This window comes from Mustelus asterias, chromosome 11 (assembly GCF_964213995.1).
Source record: "Mustelus asterias chromosome 11, sMusAst1.hap1.1, whole genome shotgun sequence".
NCBI lineage: Eukaryota > Metazoa > Chordata > Chondrichthyes > Carcharhiniformes > Triakidae > Mustelus > Mustelus asterias.
Window position 1 is genome coordinate 3,331,084 of NC_135811.1, and position 17,353 is coordinate 3,348,436.

Genomic DNA, 17,353 nt, shown 5'->3' on the forward strand with positions numbered 1-17,353 from the left:
TTAGGTTACTGTCAAGTTAAAGTTAATTTATTAGTCACAATTTGGCTTACATTAATATTGCAATGAAGTTACTGTGAAAATCCCCCAGTCGCCACCCTCTGGCGCCTGTTCGGGTACACTGAGGGAAAATTTAGCATGGTCAATGCATCTAATCAGCACGTCTTTCTGACTGTGGGAGGAAACTGGAGCACCTGGAGGAAACCCACGCAGACACGGGGAGAATGTGCAGATTCCACACAGACAGTGACCCAAGCCGGGAATTGAACCTGGTCCCTGGTGCTGTGAGGCAGCAGTGCTAGCCCACTGTGCCGCTCGTGCTATGTCTGTGCAGAGTCTTCATGTTCTCCCCGTGTCTGCGTGGGTTTTATCCGGGTGCTCCAGTTTCCTCCCACAGTCCGAAAGACGTGCTAGTTAGGTGTATTGGCTATGCTAAATTCTCCCTCATTATATCTGAACAGGTGCCGGAGTGTGTCGACTCGGGGATTTTCACAGAAATGTTATTGCAGTGTTAATGTAAGCTTACTTGTGACCCTAATAAATAAACTTTAAACTTTAATGCCCTTTGGGGAAGGAAATCTGCCGTCCTTACCTGGTCCGGTCTACCTGTGACTCCAGAGCCACAGCAATATGATTGACTCTCAACTGCCCTCAGGCAACTAAGGATGGTCAATAAATGCTGGCCAGGCAGTGATGTCCATGTCCCATGAATGAATAAAAAGAAAGATATGCATGAAATATAAAAGTAATATGTATGGATGTAAATAATTGGCTGAATGATAGAACAATTGTGAACCATGTGAAATTTAAGCCATACCATTTTAAAACCAACATGAAGTGGTTTGGTACGATTGTTTTAGCCACTGTATAAATGTAACGCTATCTTTTTATAGATAAATGGAACTCTATCTTTTTATAGATGTTCACTGCCACCCTCCCCAAAACAAAGGAAATAATAACATAATTTTCCAGAGGAGTTAAGATTCAAAAAACTACGATGCAATTGCATGTATGACATGATGAGGAAGTTCAAACCTTGTTTACACATGTGACACCAGTTGTGCCTCCTTGCAAATGGCCAGCAGTGGAGTTTAGGAAGCAAGAAGGGAGAACATGGGAATACGTGCAGGAGGGGGATTACTTTATGTTTCTTTTGTGCCGGTTGTAATTTCTCACTGGAGTGTGAGTGGGGATGATGCTGGTGCTGCTCTTGCCCCAGCTGCCTGAAGACATCCTCCTGCTCCTCTTCTCTTACTCTGACACCCAGGCCCTGGGCAGGTTATCCCAGGTCTGCAAGAAATTCCACTCCCTCATCAGCAGGGATACCCTCTGGAGGAGGATAGCCAAGGTCTCCCTCAACACCGGCATCACCAGGCTCGGCAGAGACACGTAAGGAGACATTTTAAAACTATTTACCGCTGAGGACGATATTGAGGTGCGGCCTACCTTCAGCCTGCGACCATACTACTAATCTCCATGGTTACCAACCGTCACCCGTCCGTCTCAGCCCCCCTCAAAGTCTAAAGAAGATATTTCACTCTCCACAAAAACAACATTTTAGAAATCTCTCGCCTTTTTAATCTTACGGGCTGGCGCCGCAATTATGCACGTTAAAAAAAAAATCATATACCAATTCGACAGCTCCCGAGCTCAAGTTAGACCACTGGTTTTAATTTTTAAAAATCCGGCACTTATTGCTGTAAAGTTTATTTTAAATCATTTTATTTTGATTTGAGTTTTGCGACGGAGCAAGGCAGTTGGTGAGTTCAATTTTCAGTTTCTCGTTGGAGGATTCGAGGTGAAGGAGGAGCGGGCGGGCGTATTTAGGTAATCACTAAAGGGCAAATGCAATTGGGATCTGGGATCGAGAAATAACATTGAAATTAAAAATAATTAAATGGGCATCGAAATTTTAGAAATGTGATAAGTGACTCTCTGGTTTGAGGAATGAGGCGTGTGGGTGATGACAAACTGATGATTGTGCTTGCCTGGCAAAATGCAACTACAACTTATTTATATAGAGGGTCTTTAAATAAAACGTCCCATAGCCTCAACAGCAGCATTTATGGAACAAAATTTGACACAAACCACATAAGACGACATTTGGTCAGCAGCCCAAAAGCTTGGTCAAAGAGGTAGGTTTAAGGATTTAATTTAGAGTGGAGAGAGGTTGTAATTCTTGTTCACCGGTCAAGGGAGAAACAACAACATGTTTATTTACAGGTAAAAGCTATATATACTAAGACTTGCAGCTCCATGACTGCATCCAGCTTCCAAGGTGGTTCTGGAACCAAACCCCCCTACTTACTGGAGTGATCCCCCAACCCTGTCCCTGATCGGCTTCATGTGACCCTTACAGGGAACAATTAGCACATCCCTCCCCCGCCAAGGTATTTTATACAATTGATAATCAATTTACTCAACCTTTGATAATTGAATATTTGACACATGAAACCTGTCCGTTATAAATGAAGTCTTTCAGGTAGTTTCTGATTCCTAGTGGAGCAGTGTAACTCCCTAGTCTGGGCTGCTTCCACCGGTGTGCTGTCTGTAGAAACCACAATGACAGGTGTTTCTTCAGGTACAGGCATCTCAGTTCCATCTGTTTCCATGGGGAAATCAGTTGTGCCTGTAACAGGATGACCTGGTACTTCAATGCTTGGATAATGGACAACATTTCCAGATGGCAATATAGCTTCTGATGGCAGCACTGGCTGCTGGGGCAACTCAGGCGTTCTCAAGTAGTCTACGTGTTTCCAGATGATCCTTCCTTCTCCATTCACTTGATAAGACAGGGGTCCAGTTTTGGATACAATGACTCCAGGGACTCAACTCAACCCACTCCCAAAATTCCTCACAAATGTGGTTTCATCCACTGAAAATGACCATGTTGACTTACATGAATCATGGTTTGAGTTCTGACTGCTTTGGCTGGCGTCTACCCTCCCCAGCAAATTTGGAAATTAGAGGCTCAGTTTCATTCTGAGATGACAGTTCATTAATAACTCTGCTCCCATTGTTGCATGCAGAGTGGTTCTAATGCCCAGAAGGAATCATGAGATTGTGATCTCCAGGGTCCCTCCTGATTACTTCTTTAGGCCAGACTTGGACATCTCGTTCAGCTAGTCCATTGGATGCTGGGTGGTAAGGTGCAATCCTAATGTGGTTCTGAAATTCAGCACCTGTGAAGGCTGTTCTATTGTCAGGCATTATCACATCATGTATTCCATGGGTGGAAAAAAATTGGCGTAATTTCTCAACTATAGCGTGTGATATCAGAGACTTCACCTCAAACATTTCCATCCACTTTGAATGCGCTTTGATAAAGAGCAAAAACGTTGAACGGACCAACAGGTCCATGGCGGTGGCACGGTGCTTAGCACTGCTGCCTCACAGCGTCAGTCATCCATGGCAGTTCACCATTCCTAAAAATGACTTGAGCTCAGATGTGTATTTGGGGGCTGGTGCCTCCTTTATGGTCTTGCCCTTGTCTTCCGTGAGGTGTAATTTGTGTGCATCTACATGTACCCTATTCAGGCTACCTTGATGGCTTGAAAAATACATTTCTTCTTTTTGAGGCAAGCTCCAGCCTCTTGAAATCTCTTTAACACCTCTTCCAAGTGAGATAGGTGCTCGGCTTCTGTCAAACCAGTTATAAGAACATTATCAAGGTAGACGATAACTCATGGCAGCCCTTGCAACAGACCTTCCATTGTCCTCTGGAAAATAGCATATGTTGATGACACACCAAAGGGCAGGCGCGTATACTGGAACAAACCTTTGTGTGTGTGTTTATCATGACATTACCTTGGGAAGCACCATCTAATTGAAGTTGCTGATTCGTGTGACCCATATCCAGCTTTGCGTAGGATTGACCTCTGGCCAGTTTAGCATTCAGGTCTTCAATCTTTGGAATTGGATATTTATCCAATTTGGCATCCTGATTATTAGCTTGTAGTCCCCACAACTGTGGATGGCCTTGTCTGACTTCAAAACGGGAATGATGAGTACTGCTCATTCTGTGAACTGGATAATGCCCAATTCGTACAACCTTTTTAATTCGGTATCCACCTTTTCTCATGAGGCACATGGCACTAGTCTTGCCCTAAAATATTGAGGGGTCGCCTCTGGATTCACATAGATCTTTACCTACATGCTTTTATCTTGCCTCACACTTCACTGAAGATGATCTTATATTTCTTCATCAGTTCAAGCAGTCTTCCTGTAACCCCACACATTTCCCATGGCTAATCTGTCTAATTTGCACATCTTGATTTGATTTGATTTTGATTTGATTTAACATTGTCACATGTATTAACATACAGTGAAAAATATTGTTTCTTGCACGCTATAGACAAAACATACGTTCATAAAGAAGGAAACGAGAGAGTGCAGAATGCAGTGTTACAGTCATAGCTAGGGTGTAGAGAAAGATCAACTTAATGCAAGTTAAGTCCATTCAAAAGTCTGACGGCAGCAGGGAAGAAGCTGTTCTTGAGTCGGTTGGCATGTGACCTCAGACTTTTGTATCTTTTTCCTGAAGGAAGAAGGTGGAAGAGAGAATGCCCGGGGTGCATAAGGTCCTTAATTATGCTGGCTGCTTTGCCGAGGCAGCGGGAAGTGTAGACAGAATCAATGGATGGGAGGCTGGTTTGCGTGATGGATTGGGACACAAAGGGGAAATTTAGAGTGGCCAATCCACCTAGCTGCACATCTTTGGACTGTGGGAGGAAACCAAAGCCCCCGGAGAAAGCCCATGCAGACACTGGGAGAATGTGCAAACTCCACGCACACAGTCACCCAAAGCCGGAATTGAACCCGGTGCTAACCACTGTGCCACCGGGCCCGCCCCGCCCCCCCGAAGTTATTCATGAAGACCTGCCTTCTCAACTTGCCCCTTCCCTGAGGTGTGATGATTCTCAGGTTAAAAACCCCTGCTTCCAGGGGTGATGTGAGAAAAAACATTTTTATACAGCGAATGGTTTGGATTTGGATTGTACCGACTGGCAATGCAGTGGAGGCAGGTTTAATCAGGGCATTCAATAATTATCTGAACAGAAACCATGTACAAGGGTATGCAGAAAAAGCAGGAGAACGGCACTAAGTCATAATGCTCATCTGGAGAGCTGGTGCAGCCACACTGGGCCGAATGGCCTGCTTCGGCACACTAACAATCTGTGAAGTCCAGTTGTAACCAGCTGGATGACAGTGGGGAGATGTTGGAGGGGGATGGTGGAGTCAACCATCTCAAAGGCTGCAGGTAGTTTGAGACGGATGAGAAAGATAGTTTACCTTTGTCACAGTCACATAACACATAAGAGCTGTTAGTGGTAGGTGCACACCTGCCACTAACAGCTCTTAAAGTCACAAATGCTGATTGGAGGGATTCAAACATGGAGCTGTTCAATAAAGATGGACATCAATTTAGGAGGTGACAACATGTTTAAGGGCTTTGGAGAGGAAAGGGTGACTGAGATGTAGGACAGTCAACAGCAAAAATATTTTACAGCAATTTCAACGCAGTAAAATGTCCCAAGATACTTCACAGGAGCACTAGAAAACAAAGTATGACATGAAGCCATGCAAGGAGACATTAGATAAGGTGACCGAAAGCTTGGTCAAAGAGATATGTTTGAAGGAGTGTCTTTGAGGAAAGTGAGCTAAGAAGTGTAGGAAGGGAATTCCAGAGCTTTGGACCTGGTCTAGGCAATATAAGGTATGGCGCCCACATGTGGAGCTTTTAAAGCTGAGAATTCATGAGTGGCCAGAATTAGAGGAGTGCATATATCTTGGAGGGTTGTAGGTTGGAGGAGATTACAGAGATAGAGAGGGTAAAGGCAATTCAGGGATTTGAGAATTTTCAAGTCAAGATGTTGCCTGATGGGGAGCCAGTGTAGGAGGAGAGTTAGCACAGTGATGATATGGAGACATGGTGTGAGTATCAACATGAACAGCAGAGTTTTGGAGGGAAGAATATGGGAAACCAAACAGGATTGTGATGGAATAGTCAATTGTGGAGGTAAGGAAGACATAGACGGAGATTTTAGCAGCAGATCAGCTGAGACAGGGGCGAGGTCTGGTGATGTTACAGAGGTGGAAATAGGAGGTACTAGTGATGGCATGAATATGAAGTGACAAAGGTTCAAGCGTTGGTTTCTGAGGAGAGGGATGATGACAGCAGATTTGATAAAGAGCGGGGCAGAACCTGATTAGAACCATTAATAATGACAGCCAAGAAGACAAGTTGGATGGTCAGCAATTTAGTAGGAATAAGGTTGAGAGAGCAGCAGTTGGGTCATGTGGACTAGATGATCTTGTCGAGGGAATAAAGGGAGATACGAGAGAAACTGGCAAAGGAAACAAGTTCCTGCTCCGAATTAATACTGGCCTTTCTTTAAGAATTATATTTTTCACTTTAAAATCTTTTGAATCATTAAGTTTGACCTCTCTGAAAGGTACCTTTGTTTTATTTAGACCTTTCTGTGCCAATTACCCTGCCTTGCTTGTTTGAGATGAGACTCACCAACTGGCAGGAAATGGCTCCTTTGCTTAGATGTTGCTGGACTGGGGTGTTGCAACCTATACCCAACTGGTTAGGCATTTTTCTCTGCACCCTTCAGCTCAAAAGTTCTTTGCTTCGTTACCTGCTGGAAGTACAACTCAAATGAGACTCCACATTGTTCCTTTCTGAGTCAGAGAGATTGCATTGGCAGTCACCATGTGGTTTAGAAGATATTTGCAGTCTTAACTTTCTATGGCAAACTTAATGAGCGGTTCATGTACAAATGCAGCAATTACTTAAAAATAATAAGGAAGCTAAAGGCGAAATGCCACTTGTATGAATCAAATAGAGGAACAGTGTAAATCGACCAGCATGGGTTGAAGATTCGCAATTCGTGACATATCTTCACCACTTGAACCAATTTGTGCATTGATTGAGTGGCATGCACGATTAACAAGCTGATACCTCTGTATCAAGAGCCAACCCAATTTAAGAAATAATCCCACCATGGTTTAAATCAGCTTGCAATCATTTTTGCTCATTTTGCTTGTAATTCTAACTGTTAACATCATCCCAATGTCAATAGTTCAGCTTCTAAAATTGAAACCAGATATCAGAAATCTGATTTATTTTCTGTTTCTTCCTTGTCTTATTTTGTGTCAGCCTGCTTCATTTGTCAGCACCTTTGCGTCTGATTTATAAGGTTGTGGGTTGAGCTCTAGTACAAGAGTAGATAATCTAGGCTGACACACTGTTGCAGCACTAGGGGAATGCAACATTGTCAACAAAGCCATTTTTTGGTGAGGTGATAAATTAGTTTGAGTTATTATTGTCACTGTATTAACATACAATGAAAAGTATTGTTTCTTGTGCACTATACAGCCAAAGCATACCGTACAGAGAGTACATAGGGGAGAAGGAAAGGAGAGGGTGCATAATTTTGTGTTATAGCCATAGCTAGGGTGTAGAGAACGAACAACTTAATGTAAGGTCCCATGCTTTGGATTAGGTTCATGAAAAAATTCCCATGACATGATTTGAAGAAGAGCTTAGTGTGTTGATGTGTCACAAAAAAAGCAAATTAATTGGACCATTCATTTCAGTGCTTTTTTGTGGGATCTTGCTGTGTTCAAAAGGTGACTGCACTTCAGAATGATTCATTGTACATGGAGTGCTTTGAAATGTTTTTCGGAGACCTGGCAAGATGCTATGAAAGTGCATCTTCTTCCTTTAACTGAGTGAGTGCTAAGAGTCTGCGACCCAACTATCATGACTAAAGATGGGAGACAGAGAGCGTTGCTGTTCTGAGCTGAGACATGAAGTTTAAGTTAAAGCTCCTGATGTGTCTAGTTTTTAGCTTGCCAGTATTGAAATATCCAACCTTTCAGTCTTCATGGATTGCACAGGTTTATACCACAGTGTTTTGGGGGGGCATTTATACAAGTTTAAATCCAAGTTTCCATTAATTTGCATATACCTCATTGTTCTTGATCAGCCCTTGGTTATGGTCTGATTTAGGATTTATTGACCAATGAGTAAGGTAACAGCTGTTTCCAAACCTGCAGCACCACAAGATTGAAACAACCAGCAAGTAATTGATGTCAATGCAAATAACACTGATTTGCATAAGGCTTCAAGAGTTGGATATGCAGCGCTTGGGAATCAGAAATGGACTAATCTAAGACCTCACATCATAGGTGGTAAAACTACGGGAGTAATGAACACAATGTATGGGGCATCAGTTATACTCCATGAGCTGTCATAACATATTCTGTTCATACCTCATGTTAAAAATTAACCTGGTGAAGTTAATTAGGTAAAGAAGTAATAGAGTTGGGTTTAATGGTGCTGTGTATTCCCTGTGGTTTGATGTCTGCGTTGGAAGTAGGGAGGGTGCTGAATAAAGTGTTGCAATGTTCCAGTAATTAGAACTTGATGCAGCATGGCATTCAGAAAATAGCAGTTGGTTATCCCTAATAAAAAACAGTGGCTTGATACAGGTGCCAGCTGCTGGTACCTCACTTTAGTGCCCACTCTTTAGCTGTGAGCTTTGAGGCAATTTAGCTGAATCATAGAATCCCTACAGTGCAGAAGGAGGCCATTTGGCCCATCGAATCTGCACCGATTCTCCAACAGAGCATCCCACCCAGGCCCCATGTATTTACCCTGCTAAACAGTGTGTCAGCCTAGATTATCTGCTCTTGTACTAGAGCTCAACGCACAACCTTATAAATCAGAAGCAAGGATGGTGACAAAGGAAGCACACTGACACAAAATAAGACAAGGAAGAAACAGAGTTTATTTTATTGTTATGAAGGTTTGTACCTTGCCCTGATCAAGTTGCCAATGGAACTGAACTGAGTATGAGGGTCCACAGGTTGGATTCCTAGTTGGTGCTGATTTCACCACTCTCTGATGGGACAGGCCTTTGGTCAGTGGACTGGGGAACAGGCAGATCAGCTGTTATTTCCCTGGTCACTTTCCTTTGGATTGTCAGAAGGACATACTCACATCCTTGGGTGATTTCAGATCAGGGTTATTTTATCATTCGTGGGAACCCATTTGAAATGAATAACTTACCACCAATACAAAAACAACCATCAATCTGGAACAGCAAGCTGCCCTGATTAATGCCAGACTCTGGAGCTTCACTGTGCTGTAGTTAAACTGTTTAACTTGGAAGAAATTGTAAAGCTTCTATGAAGCTCTTGCAAAGGAGAAAAAGATTTGACACCAGGACCAGTTTAGCTTTGCGGTGTGTCAGCAACTAACCGAATCATAGAATCCCTACATTGCAGTAGGAGGCCATTTGGCCCATCGAGTCTGCACCGACTCTGACAGAGCATCTCACCCAGGCCCTATCCCTATAACCCCACGTATTTATTCTGCTAATTCCCCTAACCTACACATCTTTGGACACTAAACAGCAACTTACCATGACAAATCCAGCTAATCTGCACATCTCTGTACTGTGGGAGGAAACCGGAGCACCCGGAGGAAACCCACGCAGACACGGGGAGAATGTGCATACTCCACACAGACAGTAACTCAAGGCCAGAATGGAACCCATGTCCCTGGCGCTGTGAGGCAGCAGTGCTAACCACTGTGCCACTGTACCGTCATAAGCTGAAGGTGCCTGTCACACCATGCAGCAATAGGACTGTATTGATGCATGTCTGACATTTCCATTGTGTTGGTCCTTGCTTGGGCTAACGCAGCTTTTCTTGCTTGGTATTGGATCTTATGTGTGAAACGGGAATCTGGCTGGATGAGGTCTCAGTTACTCTTGATGAGTGGCTATTCTAATGTATGCTTCAGTGCTGAGTCCTACAACTGTGAGAAGGCCCTGGTTTCAATCTCTGATCTACACTGAGTTAATTAATAGATCATGCTTCAATACTCCTAGAATATTTACAGTACAGGAGGAGGCCATTCAGCTCTTGGAAGGAGCTAGCTAATTAACCAAGTAGCCTGCCTTTTCCCTGTAGCTCTACACTTTTGTTTCCTTTTCAAGTATCCACCATATCTTGATTCCCTCTTGAATGTTAGAATTGGACCTGCTTTCATTGCCCTTTTAGGCCATGCATTTGAGATCATCATGACTGACTGCATAACATAATGTCTCCTCCATCTCCCCTCTGGTTCTTGCCAATTATTTTAAATTTGTTTCTTCTGGTTCATGACCCTTCAGTTCCTCCTCACTTACCCTATTAAAACTTCTCAGAATTTTGAACACTTCCATTAAGTCAACCCTTGACCTTCTCTGCTTTAAGAAGAACAATCTCACCTTCTCTAGTTTCCCTGTTAAGTGAAGTCTGTCATCTCTGGTACCATTCTGCTAAATCCGCACCCACCCTGTGGCTGAGTAAGGGAAAATCAGCCAGGGGTCTCACTCCTGCTAATTGGTCAATGAGTGACCCCTGCTGGAAGGCAGTTTAGATTGGGCAAGAGAAGGATTGGACTCGGCTGTGTTGGTGTTCACAGCCAAATAGCCTGATGGTACTCAACTATGTGGCCTCACGCTTGTGGCTGCTACAGTGCTACAGTGGGCAGGAGAAATAGTTTGCCTGTTGTTGAGGAGAATGCTCCATCACCTTTAAGAGAAGACTGTATAAAGGAGGAAAAATTTGGAGATCATAGATTTTTGGGAATCAACTGTTAATTCATAAAATTGCTTTGCCTTTAAACTAACGAGCCCTAATTGTGTCCCCTTCCCCAACCTAAATCAGCAGACCCTGAGAAAGCAAATGATTTTCTCGTCTGGCTTTGATGATCACAAGAGCAAAGACGTGGAATGGGTGACTATAAGTCAGATGTCTAGGAATGCAATCACACTTTTAAAGAAAATGTCAAAAGATATACAGGGCTTGGGGCAGATGGAGGGCGTAGAGAGAGAGAAAGAGAAAAGAGAAGGGCCTGAGGCTATAGCAAGGGGATGGGAAAATTGAGCACCGGGGCAGTTCTGAGTGCGAAGCGGCCACTGTAACGTGTGTTAACAACTATGTGAGATGCTTATTTACAGCCTGAATCATTTTTAAATTGCCTCAGGGAACAATGGCTTGAAACAAAAGCTTGTGGGAATGTGGCTCAAAGTAGAATTCGGGGAGGGGGGTGCGAGGGGTGGGGTGGGGGTGGGGGGGGGGGGGTGGTCAGTGGAGTTAAGAAGCATTGAACTGTTTTATTGACTTGCAAGGTGTATGCTACAACATTGCTAAATCCCAGCAAATGTCGCTCGGTCTCCCTCCTCCCAAACTGAGAGCCCCATTTTTTTTCTTTAAACTCCCATAATAAAAATGTTTAAATTAAGAAATAAAGCTGTACTTACTGATTTCCTGGGTGATGGGCGGATTATTTAAATTATCCTCCCCATTCCACTGTTGTCGTGATTTTAAAAAATTATTTGTTCATTGGAAGTGCACATCACTGGCAAAGCTAGCATTTTACAGAATATCTCTAATTGCTGTTGTGAAGGTCGTGCTGAACTGCTGCCTTGAATCGCTGCAGTCCATGAGTGAAATAGCATAGCAAGCCAGAAGGCAGTTTTGAATCCTTGCTGTAGATCTGGAATCACATTTCAGCCAGATTGGATAAAGAAAGCAGATTTCCTTCCTTAAAGGAACATTAGTGAACCAGACGAGTTCTTAGGACAATCCAATTGTTTCGTGATCACTAATAACGAGACTACTATTTTATTCTAGTTTGTTAATTACATTTAAATTCCCCCAGCTGCCATGGTGGGATTTGAACTCATGCCTCTTGAAGCATCAGGCCAGGCCTCTTGGATTACTAGTCCAATAACTTTACCTAGTCTACTGTGCTTAACCTTCCTGGTCCTGAGTCACATTAGTTTCCTTCCCAGAAAGTGATGGTCACCCATTTTTAATTTAATTTTTGAGTGGGGTACTGCACAGCAGCTGTACTCCACATATTTGGAATACTGATAGGGCAAAAAATAATTCAGAGGTTTCTGATTCTGTTGGGTGATCGACTAGATTGTGAAGACCCATGAGGTTGAGTGTCCCATTCACACTCAATGCTCAGGCTTGCACAGTTTAAGGTAGGGTTACTAGAATACTATATTGACCCATGGAGCAGTGCCCAGTATCTGTGTTTTAGAATAGAAGTGTGGTGAAGATTGAAATGGGAACATAGGAACAGCCCCTCCAACCTGTTCTACCATTCAGTTAGACCATGGCTGATCTGTACCTTCTTAACTCCGTCTTGTTTCCATAACCCTAAAACCCTTAACTAACAAATATCTATCAGCTGAGTTTGCAAGCAGAGTCATATTTGACTCAAAACGTCAGCTCTGTTTCTTCCTCCACAGATGCTACAAGACCTGCTTAGTTTTTCCAGCACTCTCTGTTTTAATTTCAGATTTCCAGCATCCGCAGTATTTTGCTTTTGCATAAAAATCTATTGACCTCAGATGTGAAATATTCAGTTGGCTCCCAGCTGCAATGGTCTTTTTGGGGAAGAGTGTCTGGATTTCTGCTGTCTTTTGTGTGAAGAAATGCTTCTGGACATTACTCCTGAACAACTGAGCTCTAATTTTATGGTCTGCCCCCATGTTTTGGATTCCCCCACCAGAGGAAACAGTTCCTCTCTACCTACCCTATCAAATCCTTTAATCATACAATCTTAAACATCTCAAAGTTATAAAAGATAAGTGCAGATTACGATCAGCATTTTGGATGTTACAGTTTTGAAAATACGGGTTGCACATTTTTACCCTTTAGTTTTCTCCCTTCCTCTCCTGAAGACACGGAATGGGGGTCACTCCTGTGGCCATACCCCAGTACCCTGTCCTGTTCTTTAGTTTTGAGCAGGGAAGGTTAGAGCCCAATTCCAGCTTTGCTTGATTCCCCACATGCTTGTGTGCACATTTCGGCAGAGGTCATGGGTCTATGAACAAGAGCCTTAACTAATTTACCCCTCTTAGCCCAGTGGTTTAGAGGTCAGTTGTGATACCCATTCCGCCACCCTGACCAGTTTCAACTAACGCAAGGCTGCTCAGAAAATGAAACCCATTTTTGGCCGAGTTAGTGTTTGTGGGAGCTTGAGATAGGTGACTGAAAGTTTTATGAAGGAGTTGTGTTTTGTTCAGGCTTTTATAGGTGGAGAAGTGGAGATTTTCTGTTTGGATGAAAGGTTTTGCTACTAAAGATGGACGTGGAGAATCTTTAACTGTCCCCCTCCTTGAATGTTCAATCAGGCTGAACCAGATAATGTGCAACCTTGGAACTTTGTTCAGCCCTGAGATGCGACTCATGCAATTCATCACTAAGACTATGTACCTTTAGAATCCTAGATCATAGAATCCTACAGTGCAAATGAAGGCCATTCGGCCCATTGAGTCTGCACCGATCACAATCACACCCAGGCCCTATCCCCATAACCCCATGTATTTACCCTAGCTAATTCCCCTGACACTAAGGGGCAATTTAGCATGGCCAATCCATCTAACTCGCACACCTTTGGACTGTGGGAGGAAACCAGAACACCCGGAGGAAACCCACGCAGACACGAGGAGAATGTGCAAACTCCACACAAACAGTGACCCAAGCCTGGAATTGAACCCGGGTCCCTGGCACTGTGAGACAGCAGTGCTAACCATTGTGCTACCGTGTCCCCATAACCAACCGTAAAATCCCTACAGTGCAGGAAGAGGCCATTTGATTTCATCGGCTCTTCAAAAGACCATTCCACCCAGCCCCCTCCACAAAAAAACACTAAGGCAACATTGCATGGCCAATCCACAAAAGCCTGCACATCTTTGGAGTGTGGGAGGAAACCGGAGCACCCGGAGGAAACGCACGCAGACACGGGGAGAGCGTGAAGACTCCACACAGACACGCCACTCAAGCTTAAATTGAATCCAGGTCCCTGGCATTGTGAGGCAGCCGTGCTAACTACTGTGTCACCATGCCGCCTTAAGCAACATTACCCAGCTCTGCCAAGCCTCCAGCTATTTCAGTCCTAATCTGATCTCTCACCCCATGTCCTTCTATCTACATTGTAGCTTTTCGTCCTGTTTTTCAAAGCCTCTTTGCTTAAGCCTGTGGTTATCTTTCTTGACTCTCCCACAAAGATTTGCAAGTCATTCCTGTCCCTTCTGTGCCCCCAGCATGGCCTTACACATGGCTTTGGCCTGATTTTATACCACAGTGACTACAATTCATAAGTACTTCATTGGCTGTAAAATGCTAAGAGATCGTGAAAGGTGCTACAGAGATGCAAGACTTTCACTCTGTTTTTTCCCTTTTCACTTTCTTCTCTTATTCTTCCTCCAACACTCTCCTTGCCAGCAATCTTACTTCACCAACTACAAACTGTAATTCAGCTAAGACCCTGTACCCTGGCATGCGCAAAGTCTCACCCCTACATTACCCAAAAACATCAGATTTAAAACCGTTGTCTACTGCGAAACCCTTCCTGGCCTCACAGCATCTGACCCCCTCCTCCCGGCTCTTTGCAACCTTCTCCCACATGACATCCATTTTTGTGTCTTTTGGTTCTTGGACACTGGCCTTTCTATCTTATCCTCCCTCAGCATTGATATCAGTGGGAGCTTTCAGCTGTCTCAGCTCTACCCTCAGGAACCCCCTCGCTAACCCTTTCTGCTGCTTCTGTGCTGCATTTATAACTCTCTTTGCCCAAAAGCTTTCGATTATCCCTCATGCTCTCTCTCTTGCTCTCTCTTTTTCTCAAAGGTTCCTTTTCTCCTTTTGTGAAAGTGCACAAGTAATATTTGATGCTGATTGTCACAGTACATGGAAGTGGCGAGGAGTAGTTTTATGCCCCAATCCTCCTTTGTGCTGTGATTCTATGTTCAGTTATGCTGTTATATTTCTGCTGCAGCAAAGAAAGTGCAGGTTAAATGCTTCCATGACTCTTGTTTCCACCTCTGAAGAAGCTGCTTCCAGGACCTGAGAGGAGCCGGATCAGGTTGCCAGTTGGTTGTCTCATCTTAGGATCGTGTCTGAAACAGTTTGGTTAAAAAGAGGAAGGTCTTGGGTTCAAGTTCCATTCCAGAGACTTGTTTACCAGATCTAGGCTGACACTACACTGCCAGAACTGAGGGAGCGCTGCTTTGTTCAAGATGCTGTCTTTCAGATGAAATGTTAAACTGAGTCCCAGTTTGCCCTCAGGTGTACGTACTGTGATCCCTTGGCCGAACTTCGACAAAAAGGATAGTTGTCCTGCTGATATTTATACCGACCAAATAACATAAAACAGATGATCTGCTCATTATCACATTACTGTTTGTGATATCTTGCTGTGCACAACTTATCTGTCATATTTCTTGCATAACAGTAACTACACTTCAGAAGTGCTTGATTAACTTTATGCGCTTTGAGACATGCAGAGATTATGAGAAACGCTACAGAAATACAAATCTTTCTTTTAAGACCACATACCAAACTTCAGCAATAATAATTTTCAATTAGCCGTGCAATGCGATGAGTGAGAAGTGAGACTGGAGTTTGAGTAAACCCTCAATGGATCCTTGACAGCACACGACCAGCTTAAACGTCAACTCTCACTTAACTAGGCCGTCAACAGCAAGGAAATTCTCTGCGCTATTTGAGAGCGACTTTCTGAAATCTGTGCTAATTTGTTGCATGGGGCAACTGGTGTTGGTAGGGTGGGTGTTACGAGATGAAAAGAAGCATCTGATGGGGCTTGAAAATGTAAAGATTTATCAAAGAGAGGCAGAAGAGCAGTGAGATGTGTGAAATGTGACAGCGAGCTAGTTTGTCCTTCCAGCGCATGGGGCCCTTGCTCATCCAAACGCACTGGTTGATTTACAGTCTGCTGTGTGTGTGAGATGAAGATCTATTGTTGGTGAACATATGTGTCTCACATTTGTTTTTGCAGAACAGCAAATGGTAACTACTTAAAATAAGCGAACTGTCAGCTGACCTTTGCACTTTGACCTAAATAGGTGTTTTATATTGCATTTAGATGTGTTGGAAGGTCTCGGGTAACTAAAGATGTAATGCTGTACATTTTTCTTTTCTGTCTTAAGGCATTGGGACAAGCTTCTTTTAGAACTGTAGGTATACTGTCCACATCTCCTCCCAAGGGACCATGCCTTATGAGAGAGCATGGATTGTGACTATCGGCAGACTGCTCATTCAGAAGAAACTGTCATCGCTTCACATCTACCTTCGGGCTATTTTTATGATCACTGTGGTTTATTTGGGAATGGAAACCCTAGTCAGTGATGCCTGCTCAGTGCCAGCTGTGGCTCAGAGGGTAGTGCTCTTACTTCTGAGTCAGAAAGCTGTAGGTTCAAGACGAACTCCAGACTTGAGCGCACCTGGTCTTTCACACCTGGTGACGGTACTAAGGGAGTGCAGCACTGTTGGATATACCATCTTTCAGATGAGACAAATTAAACCGAGGCACTGTCTGTCCTCAGGTGGATGTGAAAGATTCCAGGGTGCTATTTTGAGGAAGAGCAGGGGAATTTTCCTTGGTGTCATGGCCAACATTTATCCCTTATCCAATATCACTCAAAAAAACACTTTGGGTGGGATCTTAAGCCTCCATCCACGAGATCACCGTAATGGCTCAAGATCTGGCAAAACCCAGAAATCGTGAATCTCGCCGGTGATGTAGCAATCTCCAATTTCCACCCCCTCCTCACTAGCGACATAATCAGGTCCACGCCCAGTAAAGTTAAAGACACCTCTCGTGCAAAGGTCAGTATAGCTCCTGGGAGAGATGGACATGGCCAGCCATTGCTTCTGGAATAGATTGGCACTGCAAACTGACAGTGCCAACCTATGCCAGGGGCAGTGAGCTCTAGGTTGAGCCTCATGTGCAGGGAGTGTTTCTTGAATCAATATGTAAATAGTTCAACAAGGGAAGGGGCTATACTAGACCTGGTATTAAGGAAACGAGCCCAGCCAGCTGATCGAAGTTTCAGTGGGGGAGCATTTCAGGAACAGTGACCATAATTAGGTAAGTTCCGGGGGGAGAGGGGGGCATTGGGGGGCGGACTCAGAGAGTGATGGGGATGCTGGGGATGATTGGTGTAGGAAAAGGGGGGATGCTGAAGATGATCAGAGGATGATTGGTGAGGAACGGGGGATGCCAAGGAGGCCGATGATCAAATGCGGGGACAATGCAGGGGAAGGTGGGCGATGCCGGGGATGATCGGGGCGGGGGGGGGGAGGGGGGTGGGGGTAGGGCACAGATACCTCCATGGTGGAGTGGGGGAGGGAGATTAATATTTGTTTCTGTGATTGGGGCGCCCTTTAGAGTCCCTGCCCCACCGGGGTTATGGTGCAAACACTGCCTAATCTATTTTTTGTAGTTTAAAAGTGATAAGATCTCGAGAGA

The 17,353-nt window shown here is 44.1% G+C and overlaps 1 protein-coding gene across 3 annotated transcripts in view; it reads left to right on the forward strand.

Moving 5' to 3' along the window:
- Positions 1-1,004: 1,004 nt before the first annotated feature.
- The window catches only part of fbxw4 (F-box and WD repeat domain containing 4), a 143,089-nt gene continuing 126,740 nt past the window's right edge, over positions 1,005-17,353 (forward strand). For all 3 annotated transcript variants that reach the window (XM_078223026.1, XM_078223029.1, XM_078223027.1), the window contains exon 1: positions 1,005-1,386. In XM_078223026.1, coding sequence (XP_078079152.1) covers positions 1,190-1,386 — 197 coding nt within the window. In that variant the 5' untranslated portion in view covers positions 1,005-1,189. The remainder of the gene's footprint in view (positions 1,387-17,353) is intronic.